Below are 10,778 nucleotides of genomic sequence, written 5' to 3' on the forward strand. Positions count from 1 at the left end.
GCCTACATTTCAGATAAACGCAGCCGCCAATCCGATCGTGGCAAGGGAATCTCCCTGCCACAATCAGATTAGCGGCCGCAGCAGGAAACCTGTGCCCGCCCACAAAGACTACTGGCAGGAGGGATGCCCAGTCCCTCCTTCCGGTACCCTTGAAGCCGCCCCTCCCTCACCCCCGAATGTCCGAGGCAGGAGGAGTGCCCAGTTCCTCCTGCTGCTATCACCCTAAGACATCCCCAGGCAATCACTGTTATAGTACTTTAAGCTTTTATGATCTGAAGCCCTAATTCTAGAGACAGTTGTCTTTAATGTCTTAATCCTATGTGCATTATTTATCATGCAGAAGGCAACTTTTCAATTGGTTTCACTGGAGCACTGGTACAGCTGCTCGAATAGTAGCAGGTTAGTAATTGTTAAGAATTTCCTAGTTTTTAAAAAATCTACCTTTAACTTAGAGAATACTACTCTTGTTTAGCTTATTATTGATAATCTACTTGTAGTTCAAATGAATTTTTAATTGCATGTAGCATCACCTTAAAGGAGAGAGAACTTGCCCCTGCTCACGTCTGCTGAAAAGGGAGGCAGCATCAGCATAATTTCTACTCATTCATTCAAAATGCCCAAAATATTTTAAGATGTTGGCATCATTTATGACCAATTGTTCTGCACTGTTTATCATTGCCTATGAGGCTGTGTTGAATTTATTTTAAAGAGACGTGACCTTTGTTGCAGAAATTATTTGGCAAGCTTTTTTTTAAGCAGTGTTTTGCTCATTTTACGAGAAACTGATCCCGATGTTCAAAATTCTGGTGTTAGAAGCAAGAGCGCCCATCCCCTGGTGCAAAAAACAGCGCTGAAAACTAGCCTCCCCCCAAACCCCAAAGCAAATGGGCTGCAAATGGGTAGTAAAGTGAAAGAAGGAGAGGAATGTGAGTGACGAGTGCACACAAGAGCTGCCCTTACTGGGTGCATGTGCCAAACTAAACAGGAAGTACAAGAGCACTTAGGCATCCTACCCCCTCGCCATGAAATAAAAGTACCCCCCCCACACCAAATTTGGGCAGTTTAAATTCCCTAAAACGCTCACAGCAAAGCGTAGGAAATCAGGCGCCATTGCCCACTCTCATCCCTGACTTTGCTCAGACTCACAGACATGTTTATTTTCTCACTCTCAGCACTACAGGTTTCTTTCTTCTTTCAAAAGAAGCCCAAAAACTAGCAGTTTAATTTGAAATATGCAGAAGAAATCCTTTCCTCAAAATCTGAATGCTATCCCCACGCTGGCAGCATTTTCGGTTTAAAGCCAGTGTTAGTTTCTACACTGTCTTCTGAGCGGAGGTGAGCAGCGCCCAGGGCGGTGGTGCCCCTCCCCCTCCCTCCCCCTCTGCTGCACGCATGCACGCCCCTTCCCTCCCCTGTACTTTTTTATCTTCGGCGTAAGCAGCCACAAAGTAGCTGCTCGTGTCAGCTTCGGCGCTCTCTGATGTCACTTCCTAGGGGTGGGTCAGCAGGGCCCCCACCCCCCCTTACTATGCCACTGATTGGAATGAATACATAATCACTCTGATTTGAATCCATTGTAATGCTTTTAGGGTCCGTTTTACAAAGCCGCAGTAATTCCTCCACGGCAAATGCACTGAAGCCCGTAGGAATTTGAATGGACTTCAGTGCATTTGCCGCTGGGGAATTACCGTATTTTCACGCAAATAACGCGCACCCGTATAAAACGCGCACACGGGTATAGCGCGCAGAAATCACGATGATATGTACAAAAACTTTGGTATACCGCGCTCACGGGTATACCGCGCATGCTGCCCGACGCTCCTTTCGCCCGCCCTGACTTCCCGTGCGCTGTCCCGACTCTCCGTTCACCCCCCCTGACTTCCGTGCACTGTCCCCCCTTGAAGGTCTGTCCCCATCCTGAAAGCCTGATGCCCCCCCCCGACGTCCGATACATCCCTCCCCCCGAAGGACCGCCGATTCCCCAACAATATCGGGCCAGGAGGGAGCCCAAATCCTCCTGGCCACGGCGACCCCCTAACCCCACCCCGCACTACATTACGGGCAGGAGGGATCCCAGGCCCTCCTGCCCTCGACGCAAACCCCCCTCCCCCCAACGACCGCCCCCCCAGCCGACCCGCGACCACCCTGGCGACCCCCACGACCTCCCCACCCCCCTTCCCCGTACCTTTGGTAGTTGGGCCAGAAGGGAGCCCAAACCCTCCTGGCCACGGCGACCCCCTAACCCCACCCCGCACTACATTACGGGCAGGAGGGATCCCAGGCCCTCCTGCCCTCGACGCAAACCCCCCCCCCCCCCCGCGCCCGCCCCCCCCCAAGAACCTCCGACCGCCCCCCCAGCCGACCCGCGACCCCCCTGGCGACCCCCACGACCCCCCCACCCCCTTCCCCGTACCTTTGGTAGTTGGCCGGACAGACGGGAGCCAAACCCGCCTGTCCGGCAGGCAGCCAACGAAGGAATGAGGCCGGATTGGCCCATCCATCCTAAAGCTCCGCCTACTGGTGGGGCCTAAGGCGCGTGGGCCAATCAGAATAGGCCCTGGAGCCTTAGGTCCCACCTGGGGGCGCGGCCTGAGGCACATGGGCCCAACCCGACCTCATTCCTTCGTTGGCTGCCTGCCGGACAGGCGGGTTTGGCTCCCGTCTGTCCGGCCAACTACCAAAGGTACGGGGAAGGGGGGTGGGGGGGGGTCGTGGGGGTCGCCAGGGGGATCGCGGGTCGGCTGGGGGGCGATCGGAGGTTCTTGGGGGGGACAGTCGTTGGGGGGGAGGGGGGTTTGCGTCGAGGGCAGGAGGGCCTGGGATCCCTCCTGCCCGTAATGTAGTGCGGGGTGGGGTTAGGGGGTCGCCGTGGCCAGGAGGGTTTGGGCTCCCTTCTGGCCCGATATTGTCGGGAAGTCGGCGGTCCTTCGGGGTGGGGGTGCGAGTGGTCCTGCCGGGGGGGGGGATGTATCGGACGTCGGGGAGTCGGCCGGGCAAGAGGGCTTGGGCTCCCTCTTGCTCCGATCGTGGATGCGGGTGCGGGTGGGAGCGCGTGCGAGCGGTCGTTCGGGGTGGGGGTGCGAGTGGTCCTGCCGGGGGGGGGGATGTATCGGACGTCGGGGAGTCGGCCGGGCAAGAGGGCTTGGGCTCCCTCTTGCTCCGATCGTGGATGCGGGTGCGGGTGGGAGCGCGTGCGAGTGGTCGTTCGGGGTGGGGGTGCGAGTGGTCCTGCTGGGGGGGTGAATCGGGCGTCGGGCTGGGTGGGAACTATGTTTTAAAACTTTTGTATACCGCGCTCACGCATATAACGCGCGAGGGGTATGCGCGGTAGGTAAAAACGCGTATAACGCGCGCGTTATATGCGTGAAAATACGGTACTACCTTGGCTTTGTAAAAGGAGACCTTAAATACAATTTCTGCTCATTTTCAGCACATAGATTAGCACATACACTGGAAGGTTTTGTGCATGCTGTTCATATTAACAGTGCGGTTCTGGCACTAATTATTTTTTGCGCTGGTGTTAGGTTTTAAGCATCTGGGCCTCTGAGTGTGCTGACACTGTATGCACAGTTCTCCTCACTGTAATCCACTATTTCATAGATCCCTTGCCCTCTAGATTAAAAAAAAAAAAAAGAAACCCTGCATCTGGGACAGTTCATAGGATCCATAAGATCAATTATCATGACGATTCCGGCCTTTACAGAGATATCTCCACTTAAATTTTGCTCCACTGTACAAAACTTGTGTCAGGTTTAGGAACTGCTTCTATCTTCCTTGGTTCATTCCTGTTAGAGAATGACACGGGGACAAATTTTTCCCAATCCCCACTGGAATTCATTTTCCCATCCCGGTGAGTTCTTTTCCTGTCCCTGCCCCATTCCTGCAAGCTCTATTCTCATCTGTACAAGCCTCAAATGCTTTAAAATCATGTGCTTGAGGCTTGTGCAGTTAAGGCAGAGTTACAGGAATGGGGTGGGGACAGGGATGGTGCCAAAATTTGCATGGACGGGACAGGGAAATTGAGTTCTTGTGGGGACTTGTCCCTGTGTCATTCTCTAATTCCTATCCAACAAGAGTACGTACAATAGCCCTTGAATAAGGCTTTTCAGCTGTTCTGTGTTGGTGTCTAGAAGAATTTTGCAAGACTACTTTTCTTAGCATTTTGTTCTTTTAATGTCAAGTGGCAGCAATGTTCCTGGGAATGGACCTACAAGCTCTAAATCTTCCAGATCCTTGGGATACATACACGATGATTGGATTTGTAGTTTGGCATGTTGGCATAGACATTCTCCTAGAGGTTCATGGCTATTGCCTTACTTGCAAAGGTATGTATTATTTGGAACTATTGGAAAAGCTTCTGGGATTATTATCTTTATGAACTATGCCATCTTAATATTCAGTTCAATCTTTGCAGATTGTTGGAATTCTTTTTTTAATTATGAGCATTTCAATATCGATATAGTCAACGTATACAACCGAGAATTAAGTTTTCAATGAGCATTTTTCTGCAGCTAGTTGACCACTAATCATTCTACAGTACTACAGAAAAATTGCTTTGATTCTTATGGGATGTCTTGCCTAGTCACTATTGCAAATCCTTGCATTTACCCCTCCCCTCCCCCCACCTTTTACTAAGCTATGGTAGAGGTTTTTACCGTGGCCTGAAGCGCTAAATGCTCCGATGCTCATAGAATTCTTATGAGTGTCAGAGCAGCGTGGGAGAAGCCTCTACTGCGGCTTAGTAAAAGGAGGCCTTAATTCGGTAACAATAGCTGTCTGATCTTCCTGCAATGTGTATATAAAGGACCTCGGGATCATACCCTAGCTAGAGGCAAATTCTGGGGATACATACATAAGATTTTATTTTTTATGGGTCCGGAGGGCATGGAAGTTAGGAGAGATTTTCCTCCAAGGTCTTACACACTACTACTTGCTCAGTGTTTACTCCCAAGTCTGCTATTAGGGCAATTAAAGTTCAGTCCTTCTCTTTTCTTCCTTCTCAATGAGGGATGAACTGACCAGAAATAAATACACAATATACAGAGATTATTTTCTGAACTCTAATGAAACATTAATGAACTCTAAACTGGATCCAATACCTTCTGGGAAGACACTTGGAAAGTATTTAGAAAATCCATCCAATACTTTAACTCATTAATATTATTCCATATTTAGTCCTCTTCATTCCTATCTCTCACACTTGCCCGCTCACTTTTCTTTGGGGAATACACCACTCTTCCCTTAGATAGCAGGGTTAGCTCCACACAGGTCTTACAATCCAGATGGGTTCCAGTCCTAGACTACTGGAGTTCTACCTGAATTTGGTTACAGGAATTGATCATTGGGAAAAGTCTTCCTCCAGTTCCTCTCTGGATAGCTCTTGGGTTCAGACATATATCCGCACCCCTGTCCCCTCTGGCGTCTCCTCTAAGTGCTACCTAGTTCCTAGCCCCTTCTCTTGAGAGCCTTTGCAGCTCACTTCTCCGTCTTGAGCTCAGACTGCTTCTGATCAGAAATCTAATTCTTGCCACCTTCCTCTGATGTAGGCTAATCTCTTTTATTTTGGCCTGAGACCCGGGTGATTCTTGGGGCCATGCCTTAACAAGTTTTAGGACTGCTAGCAAGCAGAAAAGAGACTGGGAAAAGACACTTTCTACCTACAACTGGGAATTTAAATAAACTAAGAAAACTCATCCTTTTCCTCCTCCGGACATATTGCACTTTGATAGCCAGCTAACAAATTCTAAGTGATTATCCTTTACTGCCTTCATGCTGCTGAAGAACCATATTACTTTATACACTAGATTTATCTTTTGTTATCAGTTGTCATTACTGATGTGAGTCCACATTGCTTCTTTTTCATCTTGCTTCCTTGTGCTCCCCACCGGTCTTTGAGGAGAGTGTGGCATACTGGTTATAACTACAGCCTCAGCACCCTGAGGTTGTGTGTTCAAACCCCACACTGCTCCTTGTGACCTTGGGTAAGTCACTTAATCCTCCACTGCCCCAGGTACATTAGATAGACTGTGAACCCATTGAGACAGATAGGGAAAATGCTTGAGTACCTGAATGTAAACCGCTTGTTCAAGCAGTATATCGAATTCCAATCCTCTCGATTTCACTCCTTTGGGTTTTCAAACCAATTTGAGTCCTACCCTAGCTCCACTTTGTTCTGTCCTACCATTGCAGGCCTCGCCCCACCAGAGACCTTGGAACCTGGGGCTGGTATTAGAGATTTGAAGGGTGATTGGGGACAAGGACTTTGTTGCCCCTTGAATTTTGGCTACTGAAGCCTCAGGACTAGTCCTACACATAAATTAGGTCCATTTCTTCTGGTGGACAAGATGTTCATTTAAACATTTTCTTAATAGTAAAAATGAATGGCTTCAGGTTCTAAGAGTCATTTTGCATATACACTAATTAATTCAGCAGATGGCAGAGAATCTACTAGAGTTAGAACAAACACTTTCACCAATGCAATAGAATGTCACAAGAATCAGTGCTGCTGCAGTTTCAATAAAGGGAGTTTCAAATGACTGGAGGAAAAAGCCTCAGACTGGAACTCTTCCACCACCACAATGGTGGTCCAAGGTGGTCAGGCGGACACCTCACTGGCAAAAAACCTCCAGACCGACTCCCAATAGTAGTAAATTTGAAGCAGGGCTGTTGTGCAAAAGATAGAGGAAAATTACCGATCAACAATTTAGATAAGTGGATTTTTCCTCTATCTTTTGCACAACAGCCCTGCTTCAAGTTTAATACTATTGGGAGTCGGTCTGGAGGTTTTTTGCCAGTGAGGTGTCCGCCTGACCACCTTGGACCACCATTGTGGTGGTGGAAGGGTTCCAGTCTGAGGCTTTTTCCTCCAGTCATTTGAAACTCCCTTTATTGAAACTGCAGCAGCACTGATTCTTGTGACATTCTATTGCATTGGTGAAAGTGTTTGTTCTAACATTATTAGCTTTTCACATTTCCGAGTTGTTTTTTGCTACAAATCTAAGAGAATCTACTAGAATCATCAGTGGTATAGATTGCACCACAATCATTTTTTTTTTTTTTTTACTACTTTCAAAAATAAAATGGGTTTTAAAGTTTGGTTTCAGTGTTTATGGACTTGTGTATAGCTAATTTTTTTATTTTTAAACAGCAGAAAAAATGGAAGAGGATAATATTGCAATTCTGCATTCATTGTCAGCTGTGGAGGCAAAGGTACTGTTAACCAACTCTTCTTTTTCAATGTGATAAAATTACAATGGGTTTTAGGAGCTGGATAAACATGTGCTTATTCTTTTCCAGGGCCATACCTTTAAAAAGGTTGTATTAACTGTCTATATTTGTGGAAATACCGCCTTCCTCATTACATTCCTGGCAGCAATCAACCAAATCTGAACATTCCCCATGGACTTCAGCTGGTGCTATAGCATTAAATATTGTTTACAGCAAAATCCTTAAGCTGAAACAATTTTAGAGGAAGCCAAAGAACGGGACTCATGCCTTACATGGATTACAAAATAACATTTGAAGATGAATTCTGGGTGATTTTTTTTTTTTTTATATCCATACTGTGTTTGTGGTGTTGGGGTTTCTTTTTGTAAATGTGGCAGTTGTTTTTTTTATTTTTATTTTTATTTTTTTTAGTAAAGCTAATCTAGCAGCCATTTTCTTTCCATTTGGCATGGCTGTATTTAACACCCCTTCCTTTTAACTTCCAGCTCATTAGGAGTTGGGATTGACTCCATGTGCAATCTTTTACAAATGCCAGGGGGAATTTCACCCCTGTTTTATATGTACTCCCAACTAAATTTTAACATAGTCATTTAGTGACAATGGATCCTTTCAGAACTGTGCAATGAACCCTAAATCTTGTCTCTAGGTGTTGCCATTACTTGATACCTGGGACTTTCTTGCTACTATGGGCTGTGAATGCTGCTTTTTATCTTTCCCAACCCTTGCTGGACTCAGGGAGAAGACTCAACTCAGGACCTCTATATGTTAGTGCTGTGCACTGCCATTGAGCCACCAGGCCAACCCAGGAAATTCAAGGGTTGACAATTGTTTCTCCTTTTTATCAACAGAAATTATCTACTTTTAGACACAATAAAGTTTTCACCTATACTTCCAAGACTTGCCCTTGGTGCCACTCATTGGCTGATGGTGGCTGCTGCTGTAATGGCAGCCATTTTTTTTTTTCTCTCTCTCTCTCTCTCTCACTGGACCAATGGAGAGGAGGCTCTGAACCAGGAACCACTGAACATCAGTTGGGTTCATTGTCTCAACTGAATCATATGATTTTTTAAGCTTTATTGTACTCCTTTTCCTTTGATAAATTGTAACTCTTTTACATTTAATACTAAATATTATGAAAGTAGGTAGATGTACATTTACCCCTTCTTTTATGAAACTGCGATAGCAGTTTCTAGCATGGGGAGTCACGCTAAATGGCCCGTGCTGTTTCCAACGCTCATAGAAACTCAATGAGCATCAGGAACAACACGAGCCATTCAGCGCGGTTCCCTGCACTAGAAACTGCTATCGCAGTTTCGTAAAAAGAGGCCTTAATGTGAGAGATTTTTATTTTTCTGTGACAGCAGATGGACAAGGACCATGTTCCCAGAACAGAGAATACCAGCGATTAATATATAAAAACCTATTGCTGTCACTCGCACAGTGGTGCTGCTAAGGATATAAAGAGAACGCATTGCTGATTCTATTAGCGACAGAGCAGTTCGCTCTCAAAAGTACACTGCAAGATTTATGGTAGTCATCCAGAAAATAATTGGCTTAGAAAAACTACAATACAGTTTGCACAAACAAAGTATGCCACCCATGTTTTTAGCAAAAGTATTTCTCCAGCGCTTTACAAGGCTGCTTACTGCTTGGCACAGAGGACAAATGCATGTTAGCTCATCAGAATACAGATGTTCAGTAGTCAAAGGAACAGCAGCTGGCTTTCAAATCTGATTGTTTTTACCTGCTTGTGTTGGTTTGATGCCAGAGGATAAGGCAGATAATAGCAGTTCAGTTTGCAAGTTTATTTAGGACTTAATATACCACTTTGGAGAAGACCAAAGTGATTTACAACATAATGAACACACATATTCAGAAAGGAATAAAATTGCTTAGGAAAGAGAGGAGGAGATAAGGAAATAAGGCCAGAGAATATGCAAGGCTGACTAGACAGCCAAACACCTTCTGGAGAGGAGTCTGGACTCACCTGGATGGCACAGCACCTCTATAAAATAGGGGGTCTTTTACTAAGGTGCGCTAACCAATTTACCATGCGCTAAATGCTAACACCTCCATAGAATATAATGGGTGCGTTAGCATTTAGCATGCGCTAAATCAGCTAGCGCGTATTAGTGAAAGATCCCCTATATCCCTAATTGAAGAAATATGCTTTAAATTTAGTCTAGAATTTTTCAGATGTATGTCTAATGGAAGCAAATTCTACAATGCAGGGCCATGAACACTGAATATTTTCCCTCTGGTAGACAAGAGGTGAAGAGCGCGACAAGAGGGGACCAATTTCCTGTCTAACCAATTAATACCAATTAATAGTTTATATAGGAATTTAAAAAATTTAAATAATTTGTAAACTTCCTGCTGTTCTGTTGATGCTAATTGTAGTACAGTGGAACCTCAGTTTGCGAGTGTTTTGCAACACGAGCAAAACACTCAGCAAACTTTCATCTCGCAAAACGAGTGTTGACTCCCTACAAGAGCTCTCACTATGGTGGCCCAGGGGTGGATACCTGCCTGTGGGTGTTGCAGCCCTTGCAGCGTGGTGGTTTCCTTTCCCCGGGGGCCCCCTGCGGCTCTCCTCCCTCTTCGGCTGATGCCTCTGCCGTCCACCAGCACCTCCCGGCTTCTGATTCAAGCCGGCCATCCTCCAGACGCATGCGCAGGACCTCTGAACTCCCCCGTCAAGCCTGCACCGCTCCAACCACACACACGCACGCACGCCTTAGAATGGGACTCTGCAGTGGCCACAGTCCAAAACTACACTACACACACACACATACACACACACCCGAGCCTTAGAACGGGACTCTGCAGTGCCTCCAGTGGCCACAGTCCAAAACTACACTAGCATGTGACTCAGAAAGAAATCACCCTGCAGGATTTAAAGGAACTATACAAAAACCACCAACACATTTCCAGGATGGTAACAAAAGAAAATTTACTAGTGAAAATAAAGTTCAGAATGGCTCAATCTCCCTACATTCCACCAAAAATGCATATACCAAAAAGAAATGTCCAGCAGAAATCTCTGGCAACATTCAAGATTTTCACTCATAATAGAAACAGTTCTCCCTGTTATTCACTCTTTCACAGAGCCGCTTTTCAATAAAGCTTCCTTGTCCCAAGTCTGCTCCTAGCAGCGCTCAGGTAAGCACAGTTCAGAAAACCAAAGTTCAGTTCCTGGAGAATGTTTTCTCATCCAAACATTCTCAGCACAAACAAGTTCTTTGCCTTCTAGACATCCTTATATCTTTGGGATCAAGGCATCACTCCACCCTAGCTGCTTCAGACTCTCAGCTGCTGACTAGCAGCATACTCCACCGCTCACCCATTGCTCCTCCTCCCCCCCCCCCAGTGTCGGCTATTAGTCAGACACATTCCAGTCCATCCTTCAGTTTCACTGGGAGTGTATCTAGCTGGCTTTAGAATTAGGAACTGGTTTCAGCCATAGGGCCACATTTTACATGCTTGTAATTAAGGGTCAGTAACATGGAGTCTTGCTACTTTTGGATTGCTGCCAGGTACTTGTGACCTGA

The 10,778-nt window shown here is 46.3% G+C and overlaps 1 protein-coding gene across 5 annotated transcripts in view; it reads left to right on the forward strand.

Moving 5' to 3' along the window:
- FRRS1 (ferric chelate reductase 1) overlaps positions 1–8,405 on the forward strand; it is a 92,424-nt gene extending 84,019 nt beyond the window's left edge. For 2 of the 5 annotated variants that reach the window (XM_033916179.1, XM_033916180.1), the window contains exons 13-16: positions 341–399; positions 4,182–4,325; positions 7,148–7,209; positions 7,297–8,404. In XM_033916179.1, coding sequence (XP_033772070.1) covers positions 341–399; positions 4,182–4,325; positions 7,148–7,209; positions 7,297–7,389 — 358 coding nt within the window. In that variant the 3' untranslated portion in view covers positions 7,390–8,404. Of the gene's footprint in view, positions 1–340; positions 400–4,181; positions 4,326–7,147; positions 7,210–7,296 lie in introns of all 5 variants that reach the window. The other 3 variants (XR_004536604.1, XM_033916181.1, XM_033916178.1) reach the window with 3 other exon arrangements.
- The last annotated feature ends 2,373 nt before the right edge of the window (positions 8,406–10,778 follow it).

The sequence above is a fragment of the Geotrypetes seraphini genome, chromosome 12 (genome assembly GCF_902459505.1).
Source record: "Geotrypetes seraphini chromosome 12, aGeoSer1.1, whole genome shotgun sequence".
Classification (NCBI taxonomy): domain Eukaryota; kingdom Metazoa; phylum Chordata; class Amphibia; order Gymnophiona; family Dermophiidae; genus Geotrypetes; species Geotrypetes seraphini.